This window comes from Ostrea edulis, chromosome 2, assembly GCF_947568905.1.
Source record: "Ostrea edulis chromosome 2, xbOstEdul1.1, whole genome shotgun sequence".
NCBI lineage: Eukaryota > Metazoa > Mollusca > Bivalvia > Ostreida > Ostreidae > Ostrea > Ostrea edulis.
The window spans coordinates 39,536,135-39,553,955 of record NC_079165.1 but is presented as its reverse complement, the minus strand read 5'-3'; the positions used below and the strand labels follow the sequence as shown (position 1 = coordinate 39,553,955).

Below are 17,821 nucleotides of genomic sequence, written 5' to 3'. Positions count from 1 at the left end.
GATTCTGTTTTCAAAATTATTAAAATTTATTTGCCATATACCACAACAATGTTGGCCTTTCAATGAAAATCTAACCAGTTACAATGAAAACAGCATTTGTGGCTATTCTGTGATTATTCCAACTTTTTGTCTGGCAAACACAAAGAGTTCTAGAAGATACATGGGTAGTATCGTCATCAATTGGTTACTGCAAAATTAGATATTATAACATGGAGTGTTTTAGAAAAGATTGCAGGCAGGCTTGAACAAAGTTCATATTTACGTCATAAATTTATCTTCTCTGTAGTACATTTATGTGATATTTAAAAGTGACAAAATTTCTTATTTATGCTCAAATTCAGTTGAATGCTATCATTTGTGAATGTATTACTTTTAGAAAATATAGAGTGCAAGTAAAACATGTTCATGCATGTAGTGAAAAGTTTGGCATGTACATGCATGTATGTTCAATTCTACTGATAAGTGGATAGAAAACAATTGACAGCAGCCAAATGTGATAAATAAAGTTATTGTAAGAGTTATCTTATAAACAGCAACAAATTGATGAGGGTCTTGTCTTTTAAGTGTATGACAGCTAATACTAAGGGTCTTAAAGTTTACTAGTCAATTGCTCATGGGCCTCTTTGTTTCATTTTATGCCCCCATAATCAGAAATTCAGGGGCATGTAGTTTTGGGTTTGTATGCAAAAACTTTAACTCTGGCCATAACTTTTGAATGGATGATGATAGGACTTTTATTTTTCACAACATGTGTATTCCTTGTGACGAGATCTTACTTTGGGTATACCATAATTAATTTGCTGCCATAAGGGGGGGGGGGGGGGGGCACTTTGTGTTTCAGATTTTATGTATGTCTTATATTAGTATCTAATATGAATTAGACATTCTTTATTGTATGTTTTCAGTGTATTGGATGGGGCTGGTACCTTGCCAATGACATGCAGTTTTTTGTGTTGTCACCAATTTTGATATATCCTCTGTACAGGTAATTTGTATTTTATGGAACAGTCTCATTCAGCAAGTGCTCTGTGTGGCATCCTTAAACACATGCACATTTCAGTCTCGTCTGTGAAATTAACAAACAAATCTAAAGACCCAATAATTTGTTACTGATGAAGTCATGTAGATTAATTTTTTACATCAATTTCAGTGGGTGGGGGTAGGGGTGTTACACTAATGAAATCACAAAGAGCTGCAAGCATTAGGATATCATGGGTATATTAGTTGCGGAGTCAGAATTTGTTATCTTAATTGGTGTATTAATGAAGTCTGTAATGATTTTACCGGTAGACTGCCTGGGATGACACTTTGTAAACCTTGTCTCAAAATCCATAATCAAAGAATTAATAATGTTAAAGAATGTATTCAGTCAGTAAATATTCGATGTCAAGAAGTAAGACTAATGGACATAAACCATTGAAAGCCTTTTTAAAAAGATTTCCTAAGTGTATCATTACGAAAAATCTTAAAAACCCCTTTGGGACTTAAACACTGTCAGTCTGATGTCTTAATCTCGCCTGAACTTAGAGTCACATGATATACAGATTGCCAGTCTGACGTCTTAATCTCCTGAACTTACAGACACGTGATCTACAGATTACCAGTCTGACGTCTTAATCTCCTGAACTTATCAGACATGTGAAGATTTAAAGGATGAAAATATGCTTCTCATTTCATTTTTTGATATATGGCAGGGTTTGACACTAAGGCACGTCCGACCGACCAAGTCTACTAAATGATGGGTCCGGTCAGGTGAAATGTCGATTTACTAGTTCGACTGGTCGTGTTGAAAAATAAACAAGAAACTTTTAAACCTAACATATTTTATTCTAACTAAGATCAAATAACTGTAAAGAGTTAGCGAGCAATTTTGAACCGCGTGATGACATATTGATATATATTTTTAGTTCTAATAAGTAAGTCACGATCGGAAGTGATGTTTTACGACATCTACTCGATGATGTATGCAAAGTTATGTTTTGGATAAATCGAAAACATATTCATTTTAAAAAACAGTTTTAAAGGGAAAGACAACCCTAACCACATAGTTGCTTTTATGAATAAAATATTACTTACTGGTATCGTAGTTGACAGTTTTTAACAACAAAAATCCTTGCTTAACAATTAAATCAATATTAATATATCATGTATTTTAAATTACCCGCCACTAAGAGAGTGGCCATTGAAGTTTAATTTATGACGTCACACCGCCTATTCCGGTTTATTTCATCAGTAGCACTGTAAACATGACAAGTCACGAATAGTTAAGTTTGGAGCCGTATAGATTTGAGCCCGTTCTTTCGCAAGAAGAAATTGAGAAAAGAAGACTTTCAGTTGAGTCGCAGACAAGGCAGACGGTAAACGTTTGTCATACAAATGTCTTGAACCTCAACTTGTCATTACGCAAATGATGGATCCATAGTTTACGTAGTCTTTTCTTTTCAAATGACTTATTATAAGTTCTGTTATAATAACCAGTGAGGGTATTTTTTTTTAAGGGCTTATTTTGGACTTTATAGGTATACAAGACGTTGTTGACATGCATTAGAAATATTTTCAAGAAAAAAATAATTAAATCAATTCATGTAGCTTATTCGGAAGGGGGGGGGGGGGGTCCTGAACCCAAGCTCGTCAAAACCGGAACAGACTGTGTGACGTCAAAATTATTGATTTTTGTGGTCTTGAATACAAAAGAGTTACACATCATGGCAGCCTCTATAGATCGCGGGAATTTGAATTTTTGACGTTTTCAAATTAGTACAGAATTAGCTTATCTAGGCCATATATCAACAGAATTGTATGACAAATCTTTATCATATGATTAATCCTATCATTTATCATGTAAAAATCTTTTGGGTTGCCTTTCCCTTTAATATTTGAATTAAATATAAGTGTTTATCAAATTAATAAATTACATCATAAACAGCCATTTTTTTCGGTGTTGACATACAATATGTATGTGCTGGAATGTCTCTATATTCAAATACGACTTATCATCCTCAAGGAAAGATTTCCCAAGAATCAAAAGGAGAAGGTTGGGAAGAAACAAAGCAGAGCTTATGAAATAGAAATTTAAAAAACCGGTTGAGATAATTTTATTCTAAATGGACTAAAGAATTTCCGAGCCGGGTAGACTTTAAAAGAACAGAAAATGTGTTTGAAAATAAAAGCATCAAATATTCAATGACGAGACTGAAGACTTTTTTAGACAATTAAATAAGGTTTAGTTCAAACTTAACGTTTGTCATAGGAAGTAAGTGTAGCGGACAGTATAAGAGGGAACTTATGCTGCCTCGCTAGTGAGCTAGCTTTTCTAGTGATGTGGTAGTCTTTCTCTTGATCAGACAAGTTAAGCAACAGCGAGCGTGATCAACACTCGGCTGGGTGACCGCTACACATTACATTTGTATTTCAATATGGAGACACTATCCGTTTTTTCTGTACAGTTGGTCAGGGTTAGTGGATGTAAGGTCAGGTCTAGTAAAAATTATTTGAAGTAGCCCGACTGGTCTAGTGCTCAAAAAAGTTAATGTCAAACCCTGTATGGTGTATTTTTTTTTTGAGGATATGTTATTCATCCTTAATCAAATATGTTTTATTGTGTTATAGTAACACGTAACTTGTATGGTGTTATAGGAATAAGTATATATCTGGTGTTATAGTAACACGTAACTTGTATGGACTGTTATAGTAATATGTATATCACTGGTGTTATAGTAACACGTAACTTGGATGGTGTTATAGGAATATGTATATCACTGGTGTTATAGTAACACGTAACTTGTATGGACTGTTATAGGAATATGTATATCACTGGTGTTATAGTAACACGTAACTTGGATGGTGTTATAGGAATATGTATATCACTGGTGTTATAGTAACACGTAACTTGTATGGTGTTATAGGAATATGTATATCACTGGTGTTATAGTAACACGTAACTTGGATGGTGTTATAGGAATATGTATATCACTGGTGTTATAGTAACACGTAACTTGTATGGTGTTATAGGAATATGTATATCACTGGTGTTATAGTAACACATAACTTGTATGGACTGTTATAGTAATATGTATCACTATGGTATTATAGTAACACTATGGTGTTATAGTAATATGTATCACTATGGTGTTATAGTAATATGTATCACTATGGTGTTATAGTAATATGTATCACTATGGTGTTATAGTAATATGTATCACTATGGTGTTATAGTAACACTATGGTGTTATAGTAATATGTATCACTATGGTGTTATAGTAATATGTATCACTATGGTGTTATAGTAATATGTATCACTATGGTGTTATAGTAATATGTATCACTATGGTGTTATAGTAATATGTATCACTATGGTGTTATAGTAACACTATGGTGTTATAGTAATATGTATCACTATGGTGTTATAGTAACACTATGGTGTTATAGTAATATGTATATCACTGGTGTTATAGTAACACTATGGTGTTATAGTAATATGTATCACTATGGTGTTATAGTAATATGTATCACTATGGTGTTATAGTAATATGTATCACTATGGTGTTATAGTAATATGTATCACTATGGTGTTATAGTAACACTATGGTGTTATAGTAATATGTATATCACTGGTGTTATAGTAACACTATGGTGTTATAGTAATATGTATCACTATGGTGTTATAGTAATATGTATCACTATGGTGTTATAGTAACACTATGGTGTTATAGTAATATGTATCACTATGGTGTTATAGTAACACTATGGTGTTATAGTAATATGTATATCACTGGTGTTATAGTAACACTGTGGTGTTATAGTAATATGTATCACTATGGTGTTATAGTATAAGGGGAACATAAACTGTAGATATATCCAATGTTCATCCCCATTGGTTTTAGTATTGGTTCCAAAGCCAGTCATGCAATAAATGATTTAAAACTCTTCTCTTTCGTTACTCTAAGTAGCTAGCGATGTACTGGTAAAATTGAGCATGAATGATATGCAAAAAGTGTGAAATTCTAGTTAAGTTTAAGCCTTGGGGTGGATGGGGGTGTTCAGATAGAGAATATTTCTACATCCTTGTCACCATGGTTGTTCAATCTACATTGGTTTTAGTTTTTGAAACATTTTGCACATGTATTTGGTATGTTTAATTTTCTGTTTTCAGGAAGCGAGTGATTGGTTACATTTTAGTACTGGCTCTATTGATAATGCAGGCAGTGTTTAGAGGAGTAATGTCTGTAGATCTGGGAATGGGCCTGAATTCACCACCCAAGTAAGTTTTCTATGGCTTTGGTATCTAATGAAGCGAGATAATACGCCAGTTTCGAGATAGAAGCTCTCCCATGTAGGAGGTACATTTAGTAGAACTTTGAGTGCCTAAGTGGGACAGAGTGAACCTACAGTCAGTGAGGAAGACGATAAAATGTATTAAAAGCAGCTAGCTTCTCTTTAAATGTGTAAATGTAGGATATACAGAATACTATCGAAAGAATGTTTTACTAAAGTAGAAACATAAAAACAATATCATATTTGAAAGTGATATCCTGGATATGATACCAATGATCAACAAAATTATGTGATATAACAAGAATTCCATGTATTTAATTACTTCCTGAATACTTATCTTTTACTTAGTTTGTGTATCAGTTGAATTCGGGTGATGAAACAGTGTATAAGAAAAATACTGAGTACATTTCCTTACGCAGTGGTGAATATTTGTTCCACTCCCGCATGTAAACAAGTTGTTTCGCGCCTTGCTATGTACAAGAGTTATTCAAGGGAAATAACTCGAACGTATCTCGAAACCAGCGTATTGAGTTGATATGAGTTAAAATGCATTTTTATATTGCACGTTAATAGACATAGTGTAACAGCTAGGATGTCATTTCCATCCTGGTATATTTTAAAAGATGCGTTATGTTTAAGTGGGATATATAATATCTAAACTTTATTTTACATTTATTCGAGATGTTCAGAATTAATACCAGCTAGAATTGTTTTTCTGTCGGCTGCATAGCGTGTCACACACACTGTCTTCCCATCTGTATAGGGGCAGTCACATTTTCACAATAAAGCACAATCGTGATGTTGAATGAACCTTTTGAAAACCTATATTTATATGCATGCATGATACTCGAGAGTTTTGTGATTTGCAATGGATATACCAAAATATATTGTATGTATATTGCTGTGTAACAGATTTCCTTTTATAATTACAGTCAGGAAGAATTCTTTGATAAGATGTACCAGAGACCATACTCCAGAATAGCACCATACCTTATCGGAGTTCTAACGGGGTATTTCATGTGGAAATCCAAAAGACAAGTCAAATTGCCAAAAGTAAGCATTAGATCATTTTCTATGATTGAATTGATATTGTGTCTGATGATTTTTTTTTCTTCTCATCGAATACATATTTTATTACATTCTTAGGTGTTTGTGATCTTGGGATGGATTATTGCCCTTGTTTGTGTCTCTTCTGTGGTGTTTGGGACCTTGGAGCAGAACAGAGGTCATAAACAATCGATATCTGTTAGCGCCCTCTACAATTCCCTATCCAAAACAACGTGGAGTCTGGGTGTAGCGTGGATCATTTTTGCTTGTAATACAGGATATGGAGGTGTGAATAAAATCAAAATACTAAGGAAAACGTAAATTAAGTACAAACTGATCATATTTAAAGGCAATATTTAATTCTACATTGTACGAAGAGAGAAATGAGTTTAAACTTTCCTACGCAATGTCGAATTGTATTTGATAATTTTAAATGCTGATACATGTACTCAGTGAGATAACACGTATTACTTTTTATGTCCCCGAGATTGAAGATCAGGGGGCATATTGTTTTTGTCCTGTCTGTCATTCTGTAATTCTGTCATTCTGTCTGAAACTTTAACCTTGCAAATAACTTTTAAACAGTAAGTGATAGAACTTTGATATTTCACATGAGTATTCCTTGTGACAAGACCTTTCCGTGGGCACCAACATTTTTGACACCTTGACCTTGGAGTTTGACCTACTTTTTGAAAACTTTAACCTTGCAAATAACTTTTGAACAGTAAGTGATAGAGCTTTGATATTTCACATGAGCATTCCTTGTGACAAGACTTTTCCATGGACACCAACATTTTTGACCCCGTGACCTTGGAGTTTGACCTACTTTTTGAAAACTAAAACCTTGCAAATAACTTTTGAACAATAAGTGATAGAGCTTTGATATTTCACATGAATATTCCTTGTGACAAGACCTTTCTGTTGGTATTAATTAAACCTTTTGACCTTGACATTTGACCTACTTGTAATTGTTTTACATTGGTCATAACTTCTAAATGGTAAATATTAGAGCTTTCATATTGTACATGAGCATTTCTTTTGACAAGATCTTTCTACTGGTACCAAGATATTTGCCCTTGTGACCTTGGCTATCTTCGGAATTGGACATTATCGGGGGCATTTGTGTTTCACAAACACATCTTGTTTTTTTTTATTTGAGAAAGGAATTGTACGTAAATTAAGGACTGGAATTTATCCAGAAAATTTTGGGTCGTTCTGGTAACCAGTCAACACCTATTTTTTATTTATTTTTTTTTTTTTAAATTTTGGCCTTAGTGAAGTACACACATATTAGGTATTAGTAGTTATACCGAACATTTCAGATTTTATGAGAATTTGTTTAGGTTAAAAAAAATTCCTTGACAATATAAAGATGGATATTTGTCAATTTGCAGTTTTATATGACCATTTAAGGCATATACAGTGTAGTAGTTCACATATCTTTCATGCAGTGTACATTCTTTTAAAGTATTTTATGTTCTCTGGTTTTAGTGCTTTAAATTTCATTCAAACTTTAATTCAAACTTTTTTTGTTGTAATATGTATTTTCATTTTAGTATATGGGTGATTAAAATTCAGCATTTTAGATCCATGATTAAACTTGGAAACTCCGAAGAGGAATTTTTTTGTCCCTTTGAAATTTCTTTTTTAAATAGAAGATCAGTGGATGGGGGGGGGGGGGGGGGGGTAGGTTAAATGGAAACTTCAAACATGAAATACTTTTGGTGGTTATTCCTGACATTTGCACTTTTCCACCATCAATAGCATTGTGTTTTTTCATAAAGTACATTTTTCTTTTGTTGTGTAGGATTTATTAACACATTCCTGTCAGCTGGCTTGTGGTCCCCGCTGAGTCGCCTGACATATTGTGCATACCTGGTGCATCCAGTCATCATGTTCATGTATACACTCAGTCAAAGATACACCATGTACTTCACCGACATAAACATGGTAAGTCAAAGAGTTGTTTGTGGAGAGAGAGAGAGAGACTGTAAAAGTTATATATGTTGAGAGAGAGAGAATGTAAAGGATTGTTTGGAGAGAGACAGTGTAAAAGACATCTTCGCTAGCCAAGGGTGACGCTCCATGGTGTTTCTCAGTTCAAGAGAAACACCATGGAGCATCACCCTTAGCTAGCGAAGATGTTTAAAAGAATGTATGGAGAAAGAGACTGTAAAAGATATGTATGTTGAGAGAGAGAGAGGGAAAATGGAGAGAGAGACAATGGTAAAGAATTGTTAGAGAGATCTATAGGATGTTGTAATCACAAACAGCTCTTTTCCATGTGAAGCATATACAGTGGAAAGGGAACAACAATTGTGAATCGCATGTTCCCCATGGGTATGTCAGAGGGGTAAACCAAAAAACCTTCAGTCATTTTTAACTGTTGCTTTGGCAATGCTTAACATTTTATCATTAAGCAATGCTGTGTCATTAAAAGTTGTTACAGAGAACCTATCTCTTAAGACTTAGCTTTGTAAGAGGGGAATAGAAGTGTAGTTGTAAGAGGGAAATATTACAGAGAACATATATCTAGCCTTAGCTTTGTAAGAGGGAAATAGAAGTGTAGTTGTTAGAGGGAAATAGAAGTGTAGTTGTTAGAGGGGAATAGAAGTGTAGTTGTAAGAGGGAAATAAAAGTGTAGTTGTCAGAGGGGAATAGAAGTGTAGATGTTAGAGGGAAATTGAAGTGTAGTTGTAAGAGGGAAATAAAAGTGTAGTTGTCAGAGGGGAATAGAAGTGTAGTTGTTAGAGGGGAATAGAAGTGTAGTTGTTAGAGGGGAATAGAAGTGTAGTTGTAAGAGGGAAATAGAAGTGTAGTTGTTAGAGGGAAATAGAAGTGTAGTTATAAGAGGGAAATAGAAGTGTAATAATGTTAGAGGGAAATAGAAGTGTAGTTGTAAGAGGGAAATAGAAGTGTAGTTGTAAGAGGGAAATACAAGTGTTGTAATGTTAGAGGGGAATAAAAGTGTAGTTGTTAAAGGGAAATAGAAGTGTAGTTGTTAGAGGGAAATAGAAGTGTAGTTATAAGAGGGAAATAGAAGTGTAATAATGTTAGAGGGAAATAGAAGTGTAGTTGTTAGAGGGAAATAGAAGTGTAGTTATAAGAGGGAAATAGAAGTGTAATAATGTTAGAGGGAAATAGAAGTGTAGTTGTAAGAGGGAAATAGAAGTGTAGTTGTAAGAGGGAAATACAAGTGTTGTAATGTTAGAGGGGAATAGAAGTGTAGTTGTTAGAGGGGAATAGAAGTGTTGTTGTTAGAGGGGAATAAAAGTGTAGTAATGTTAGAGGGAAATAGAAGTGTAGTAATGTTAGAGGGGAATAGAAGTGTAGTTGTTAGAGGGGAATAGAAGTGTAGTTGTTAGAGGGGAATAAAAGTGTAGTTGTAAGAGGGAAATAGAAGTGTAGTTGTAAGAGGGAAATAGAAGTGTAGTTGTAAGAGGGAAATAAAAGTGTAGTTGTTAGAGGAAAATAGAAGTGTAGTTGTTAAAGGGGAATAAAAGTATAGTTGTAAGAGGGAAATAGAAGTGTAGTTGTAAGAGGGAAATAGAAGTGTAGTTGTTAGAGGGGAATAGAAGTGTAGTAATGTTAGAGGGGAATAGAAGTGTAGTTATAAGAGGGAAATAGAAGTGTAATAATGTTAGAGGGAAATAGAAGTGTAGTTGTAAGAGGGAAATAGAAGTGTAGTTGTAAGAGGGAAATACAAGTGTTGTAATGTTAGAGGGGAATAGAAGTGTAGTTGTTAGAGGGGAATAGAAGTGTTGTTGTTAGAGGGGAATAAAAGTGTAGTAATGTTAGAGGGAAATAGAAGTGTAGTAATGTTAGAGGGGAATAGAAGTGTAGTTGTTAGAGGGGAATAGAAGTGTAGTTGTTAGAGGGGAATAAAAGTGTAGTTGTAAGAGGGAAATAGAAGTGTAGTTGTAAGAGGGAAATAGAAGTGTAGTTGTAAGAGGGAAATAAAAGTGTAGTTGTTAGAGGAAAATAGAAGTGTAGTTGTTAAAGGGGAATAAAAGTATAGTTGTAAGAGGGAAATAGAAGTGTAGTTGTAAGAGGGAAATAGAAGTGTAGTTGTTAGAGGGGAATAGAAGTGTAGTAATGTTAGAGGGGAATAGAAGTGTAGTTGTTAGAGGGAAATAGAAGTGTAGTTGTAAGAGGGAAATAGAAGTGTAGTTGTCAGAGGGAAATAGAAGTGTAGTTGTTAGAGGAAAATAGAAGTGTAGTTGTTAAAGGGGAATAAAAGTATAGTTGTAAGAGGGAAATAGAAGTGTAGTTGTAAGAGGGAAATAGAAGTGTAGTTGTTAGAGGGGAATAGAAGTGTAGTAATGTTAGAGGGGAATAGAAGTGTAGTTGTTAGAGGGAAATAGAAGTGTAGTTGTAAGAGGGAAATAGAAGTGTAGTTGTAAGAGGGAAATACAAGTGTTGTAATGTTAGAGGGGAATAGAAGTGTAGTTGTTAGAGGGGAATAGAAGTGTTGTTGTTAGAGGGGAATAAAAGTGTAGTAATGTTAGAGGGAAATAGAAGTGTAGTAATGTTAGAGGGGAATAGAAGTGTAGTTGTTAGAGGGGAATAGAAGTGTAGTTGTTAGAGGGGAATAAAAGTGTAGTTGTAAGAGGGAAATAGAAGTGTAGTTGTAAGAGGGAAATAGAAGTGTAGTTGTAAGAGGGAAATAAAAGTGTAGTTGTTAGAGGAAAATAGAAGTGTAGTTGTTAAAGGGGAATAAAAGTATAGTTGTAAGAGGGAAATAGAAGTGTAGTTGTAAGAGGGAAATAGAAGTGTAGTTGTTAGAGGGGAATAGAAGTGTAGTAATGTTAGAGGGGAATAGAAGTGTAGTTGTTAGAGGGAAATAGAAGTGTAGTTGTAAGAGGGAAATAGAAGTGTAGTTGTCAGAGGGAAATAGAAGTGTAGTTGTTAGAGGAAAATAGAAGTGTAGTTGTTAAAGGGGAATAAAAGTATAGTTGTAAGAGGGAAATAGAAGTGTAGTTGTAAGAGGGAAATAGAAGTGTAGTTGTTAGAGGGGAATAGAAGTGTAGTAATGTTAGAGGGGAATAGAAGTGTAGTTGTTAGAGGGAAATAGAAGTGTAGTTGTAAGAGGGAAATAGAAGTGTAGTTGTCAGAGGGAAATAGAAGTGTAGTTGTCAGAGGGGAATAGAAGTGTAGTAATGTTAGAGGGGAATAGAAGTGTTGTTGTTAGAGGGGAATAGAAGTGTTGTTGTTAGAGGGGAATATACGTGTTGTTGTTAGAGGGAAAAAGAAGTGTAGTCAGTGATTTTTTAAGGCCCATTTTGGTTCCAAATTTTGGCCCTTTCCCTTCCTAAAAATTGTCAATTTTTTCCCAATTTAGCTTGCATTTTTCCCATTAATAAAATTCTGAAAGAAAAACGTATTTGAAAAAAATAAACATTCGACATGAATTTATATACATATGACTTAACAAAGAGCTATGGGAATGATGATTTGGATAGAATAGTTGAAAATTGTAGAAGGTTAAAGAAAATTAGATGTGTAAAATAAAGATAATATATTGTTTGATATGATTTTAAAACTTGTTTACGATAAAATTGATTTTTCCCAATTTAACTGAAATGTCGACACTTTTTCTCAATTTGAAAGCCACAGGACCCTTGTAAAAAATGTAGAAAAATCACTGGTAGTTGTAAGAGGGGAATAGAAGTGTAGTTGTAAGAGGGAAATAGAAGTGTAGTTGTTAGAGGGAAATAGAAGTGTAGTTGTAAGAGGGAAATAGAAGTGTAGTTGTAAGAGGGAAATAGAAGTGTAGTTGTAAGAGGGAAATAGAAGTGTAGTTGTAAGAGGGAAATAGAAGTGTAGTTGTTAGAGGGAAATAGAAGTGTAGTTGTAAGAGGGAAATAGAAGTGTAGTTGTTAGAGGGGAATAGAAGTGTAGTAACATGTTCTTGATGAAGCATGTCTTGACATGATGTAAGGTCAGGATTATTGGTAAAAATATTTTCCTAGACCATAACTCACTAGTAGTTGGGGTAAAAGGGAGGGTGAGTGAGGTAAAAGGAGAGAGGAAAGGGGGGAAAGCAGGAGAAGGTGGAGGGAGGAGAGGTGGACAGACAGTGGAAGCTTGGCACTAAAGTTCCTGATGATTTTGATTTGTATTCTCCCTGAGATCTGGAAGACAGGAATTTTTCCTGTGAATTCAGATATTATTCCTTGCTACTTATGCTTTTGGTTAGTTACCTGAGGAGTATGAAATGAAGGACCCAGAATCCCCTATTGCTTAAACATTAGGATCTACTTCAAAACTTAGGACAACCATGCATTAGTTGAAAAATCTTATTAAATCCTGCTCTCAAAGTTTGAAAGATGCATTCGTCACACTATCAACATACAACACTTAAGTTTGTGAAACTGGGTGAATGTAACGGTATTTTGGCATCTTTTTTTTAATCAAGCTGCTAAGGTATGATGTTAGAAAGTATTCATTCACATGAAAGGAAGTTTGCATAGGGGAAAAAAAAAATATATCAGCATCACAGTGTCCTAAATTTGCTGAAGGTTAAGCTGGGACCTCTGGTTTTGCAGTCCAGTGCTCTTCCAATCAAGATACCATATCAGCAAAACTTTTATCAAGGATTAAATTTTTGCATTATATTGAAAATTGTTAACAATATATTGTGCATCATATCCGGTAATAGTTATCCTTCTTGGAATATTAAAGTCGCTAACGTTAACTCTCATTAAATATGTACACCCATTTTATGGGTTAAACACCAACTTTGTGTCTCGCTAAAAATTCACTGAATAGGACTAGATTAAGACACAAACCATAGCTAATACAGCCTAGTAAGGTTGTCATGTTTCTACTGTAACACTGGTACAGCCTAGTAAGGTTGTCATGTTTCTACTGTAACACTAATATAGCCTAGTAAGGTTGTCATGTTTCTACTGTAACACTGGTACAGTCTAGTAAGGTTGTCATGTTTCTACTGTAACACTAGTACAGCCTAGTAAGGTTGTTATGTTTCTACTGTAACACTAATATAGCCTAGTAAGGTTGTCATGTTTCTACTGTAACACTAGTACAGCCTAGTAAGGTTGTCATGTTTCTACTGTAACACTAGTACAGCCTAGTAAGGTTGTCATGTTTCTACTGTAACACTGGTACAGTCTAGTAAGGTTGTCATGTTTCTACTGTAACACTAGTACAGCCTAGTAAGGTTGTCATGTTTCTACTGTAACACTAGTACAGCCTAGTAAGGTTGTCATGTTTCTACTGTAACACTAGTACAGCCTAGTAAGGTTGTCATGTTTCTACTGTAACACTAGTACAGCCTAGTAAGGTTGTCATGTTTCTACTGTAACACTGGTACAGTCTAGTAAGGTTGTCATGTTTCTACTGTAACACTAGTACAGCCTAGTAAGGTTGTCATGTTTCTACTGTTACACTAGTACAGCCTAGTAAGGTTGTCATGTTTCTACTGTAACACTGATACAGCCTAGTAAAGTTGTCATATTTCTACTGTAACACTGATACAGCCTAGTAAGGTTGTCATGTTTCTACTGTAACACTAGTACAGCCTAGTAAGGTTGTCATGTTTCTACTGTAACACTAATACAGCCTAGTAAGGTTGTCATGTTTCTACTGTAACACTAGTACAGTCTAGTAAGGTTGTCATGTTTCTACTGTAACACTGATACAGCCTAGTAAGGTTGTCATGTTTCCACTGTAACACTGATACAGCCTAGTAAAGTTGTCATGTTTCTACTGTAACACTGATACAGCCTAGTAAGGTTGTCATGTTTCTACTGTAACACTAGTACAGCCTAGTAAGGTTGTCATGTTTCTACTGTAACACTAATACAGCCTAGTAAGGTTGTCATGTTTCTACTGTAACACTAGTACAGCCTAGTAAGGTTGTCATGTTTCTACTGTAACACTAATATAGCCTAGTAAGGTTGTCATGTTTCTACTGTAACACTAGTACAGCCTAGTAAGGTTGTCATGTTTCTACTGTAACACTGATACAGCCTAGTAAAGTTGTCATGTTTCTACTGTAACACTGATACAGCCTAGTAAGGTTGTCATGTTTCTACTGTAACACTAGTACAGCCTAGTAAGGTTGTCATGTTTCTACTGTAACACTAGTACAGCCTAGTAAGGTTGTCATGTTTCTACTGTAACACTAGTACAGCCTAGTAAGGTTGTCATGTTTCTACTGTAACACTAATACAGCCTAGTAAGGTTGTCATGTTTCCACTGTAATAAACTCTACAACATACACACATGGACGATTACATTACTTAATTAAAGGAATCAAGCGTAATATCTTAATTATTTAATATTTTGATTATCAATCATTTTGATTAAATCTACGTATGCTCAGTTTAAATGTGTCCCTTTTAAAGTGTGATCCATTGCAGCACCGGGATATACAGCCTTAAATTTGATCCTCCTTATTTTCACAGTTTCTTGTCAGAATCTGTTTTTACGGAGTTTTCTTTTACGTCCATTCTAATTAAATATTATGGTTTGGTTATGATATTACTATACAGTTTTAATTTCACGGTTTTGATCAACAGTGAAAATAGTACAAATTAGATGATGTACAGCGTATCAGTACCTATACATTTATACTATGATTTAACATTTTTCAGGTGTGCCTTTTCTTAGGATTTTGGATGGCCACGTATGTAGTTGCTTTCTTCGTTTCAATGGCGTTGGAGGCACCAATGATTGGACTGGAAAAATTGATACTAAAAAGAAACAAAGATTAAGAGTTGTCAATCTTGAAATTTTATCTCTCAAACATGATCTGTGATAATTCCGACCTTTGCTGATTTCCAACGATGTGCCACTTTCATTATATGGAAATAGGAATTTATGCTTTCATTGAGACTAAGTGTGATGTAAATTCTAAAGTTTAATATGTAAATGCTGATCAGCAAAACAGTCAATCTGCATTAAGTTTTGAATGTATTTAACTGAATTAATGTTCATCAACTGCATTTTAACCTGTACACTATTCAAAATCTCTTTTTTAAAATCAGAATTATTTTTTTATGTTGTTTATTTTATGAACTATATATGTTATTACAAAACTTGATCTTGTACACATGAAATCTCACATTAAATTTTGCTCTTTTAAGGTATTTTGAAATTATTTAGCACAGTGATATAGTTTTAAAATGTCAATATAGCAGAATATTTGAATTGTACCCACTTTTAACATTTTTGTATTAATAATAACACATTTTGAAAAATTCTCTTTTCTTACTTAAATATATCATGGTACATGTAGTAAAAAATTGTGTATATTTTGTATATATTCAGTTTTAAAATTTGGTTATTTTTAGAGAAAACTTGTATCCATACTGTATATATACCAATTCATTATACCTCAGAATGTTTTTGCTATATAAATGTTAGGTGAAAATAATTTGCTATTCTGAATAACGCTAGCCGTGGAATAGTTTCTGAACTATCTGCCCTAGGGAAATAGTCTCGAAACTATTTACCGGGTGCTATACTTTCCCACGTTTTCTTTTCAGTGATATTAAAGTCTGATAACTCTATTTAGTTTACTTTGATATGTCTGACACAAGTAAATTATAGTCTACTTTGGTATAATAAAACACCTATTTACTGACTATTTGGACAATAACAATTTTATTGTCCACCTTGGGAAATTGTTGCTGTCTTGGGGGACAATAAACTTGCTATTGTCCGAATAGCCAATAAATAGTTGTATAATACATTTCAAAGAGTGAATATATGTATAAAGCACTAGATTCCAACAACACCTGATATCTAAAAGTATCCACAAAATGGACACAATGTCAAATACACAAATTATAAAAATATATATATATTAAAAATTACCATTGACACAAATAAATAGATTGTTAAAAATGTGTCATTGGTCATTTTAGTGCTTTATATATATACATGTGTATATACTGATTGGTTTTTGGCTCTCCTGAGCTGAAAGCTCAAGTGAGCTTTTCTGATCGCCTGTTGTCCGTTGTGTGTCCATCTATAAACTTTTTACATTTTCGACTTCTTCTCCAGAACCACTGGGCCAATTACAGTCTGATTAAAACCAGCCCCCCCCCCCTTTCCCCCCCCCCCTTCTTCTATCCGCGTCAGGACGACGATAGGAGAAGGGGGGCTGGTTTTAATCAGACTGGGCCAATTATAACCAAACTTGGCTAAAAGCATCCTTGGGTGAAGGGTATTCAAATTTGTTCAAATGGAGGGCCATGCCCCTTCAAATGGGAGATATTTGCGAAAATAGGGTGGGGTCATTTAAAAATCTCAATAGAACCACTGGGCCAGAAGAGCTGAAATTTAGATGAAAGCTTCCTGGCATAGTGTAGATTCAAGTTTGTTCAAATCATAGCTCCCGGGGGTTGGATAGGGCCACAATAGGGGATCAAATTTTACATACAAATATATATAGGGAAAATATTTTAAAATCTCAAAAGCTACCAGGCCAGGAAAGTGGAAATTTACATGAAAGCTTCCTGACATAGTGTAGATTCAAGTTTTTAAAAATCATGGCCCACGGGGGTAAGAGGAGGCGACAATAGGGATCAAAGTTTCACATTCAAATATATAGGGAAAATATTAATCCTCTCAAAAACTACTGGGTCGGAAAAGTGGAAATTTACATGAAAGCTTCCTGACATAGTGCAGATTTAAGTTTGTGAAACTCATGACTCCTGGGGTTAGGATTGCACCACAATAGGGGATCAAAGTTTTACATAACTAATAAATAGAAAAAATCTTTTTAAAAAGTTCTCCTTTAGAACCGTTAGGCTAAAGAAGTTTACCTTTGCAGAAAAGCTTCTTGACATAGTGCAGATTGAAGTTTGTAAAAATCACGGTCCCCGGGGGTAAGATGGGGCCACAGTAGGGGATCAAAATTTTACAGGTGAGTGATGTGGCCCATGGGTCTCTTGTTATACCTCGTTTCAAATTCATAATGGTTTACATAGCTTTATAAATCTCAAATGAACTTTTTTAATAAAATTATTTTTATTTTGGGCGAGAATTGTTGTCCATTAATGTGATAATTCTTTATAGTGTTGTATTGTTTTCATTATTGAATATACAAATCTGGTCATGTATTTAAGGTTTTTAAAATTAATCAGACTTGAGGGTATCTCAAAATGTGATAATTTCATGATTTTGATTTTGATTTTAGGAGTCATATATGTAATCAAACAATGTAGATGTGACTTTTAATCTCAGGTGAGCTGGATTTATTTCCTGGTGATCTGTTTATCAGTGTTTGTATTTTTTAAATAAATAGATATTTTATATCAATCATTTTCTTGTAAATTATTGTAGTATATGTAAATGGGTCACAGATTCTCAACGTTTTAATCAAATATATCATATAATTTAAAACACTAGTCTTCTATAAACAAACTATTCAATAGTTTGTTTACAGGAAGATAGATAGATAGCCTGTGAAGTGGGCGGATCTAAGAAGACTCTGTCAAAGATTGAAGTCCTGAGACCTAGCTCT

At 34.2% G+C, this 17,821-nt stretch overlaps 1 protein-coding gene across 4 annotated transcripts in view; it reads left to right on the top strand.

Moving 5' to 3' along the window:
* LOC125679282 (nose resistant to fluoxetine protein 6-like) overlaps positions 1–17,616 on the top strand; it is a 36,658-nt gene extending 19,042 nt beyond the window's left edge. For all 4 annotated transcript variants that reach the window (XM_048918390.2, XM_048918391.2, XM_048918392.2 and 1 more), the window contains exons 12-17: positions 906–985; positions 5,153–5,260; positions 6,207–6,327; positions 6,421–6,607; positions 8,129–8,271; positions 14,943–17,616. In XM_048918390.2, coding sequence (XP_048774347.2) covers positions 906–985; positions 5,153–5,260; positions 6,207–6,327; positions 6,421–6,607; positions 8,129–8,271; positions 14,943–15,062 — 759 coding nt within the window. In that variant the 3' untranslated portion in view covers positions 15,063–17,616. The remainder of the gene's footprint in view (positions 1–905; positions 986–5,152; positions 5,261–6,206; positions 6,328–6,420; positions 6,608–8,128; positions 8,272–14,942) is intronic.
* The last annotated feature ends 205 nt before the right edge of the window (positions 17,617–17,821 follow it).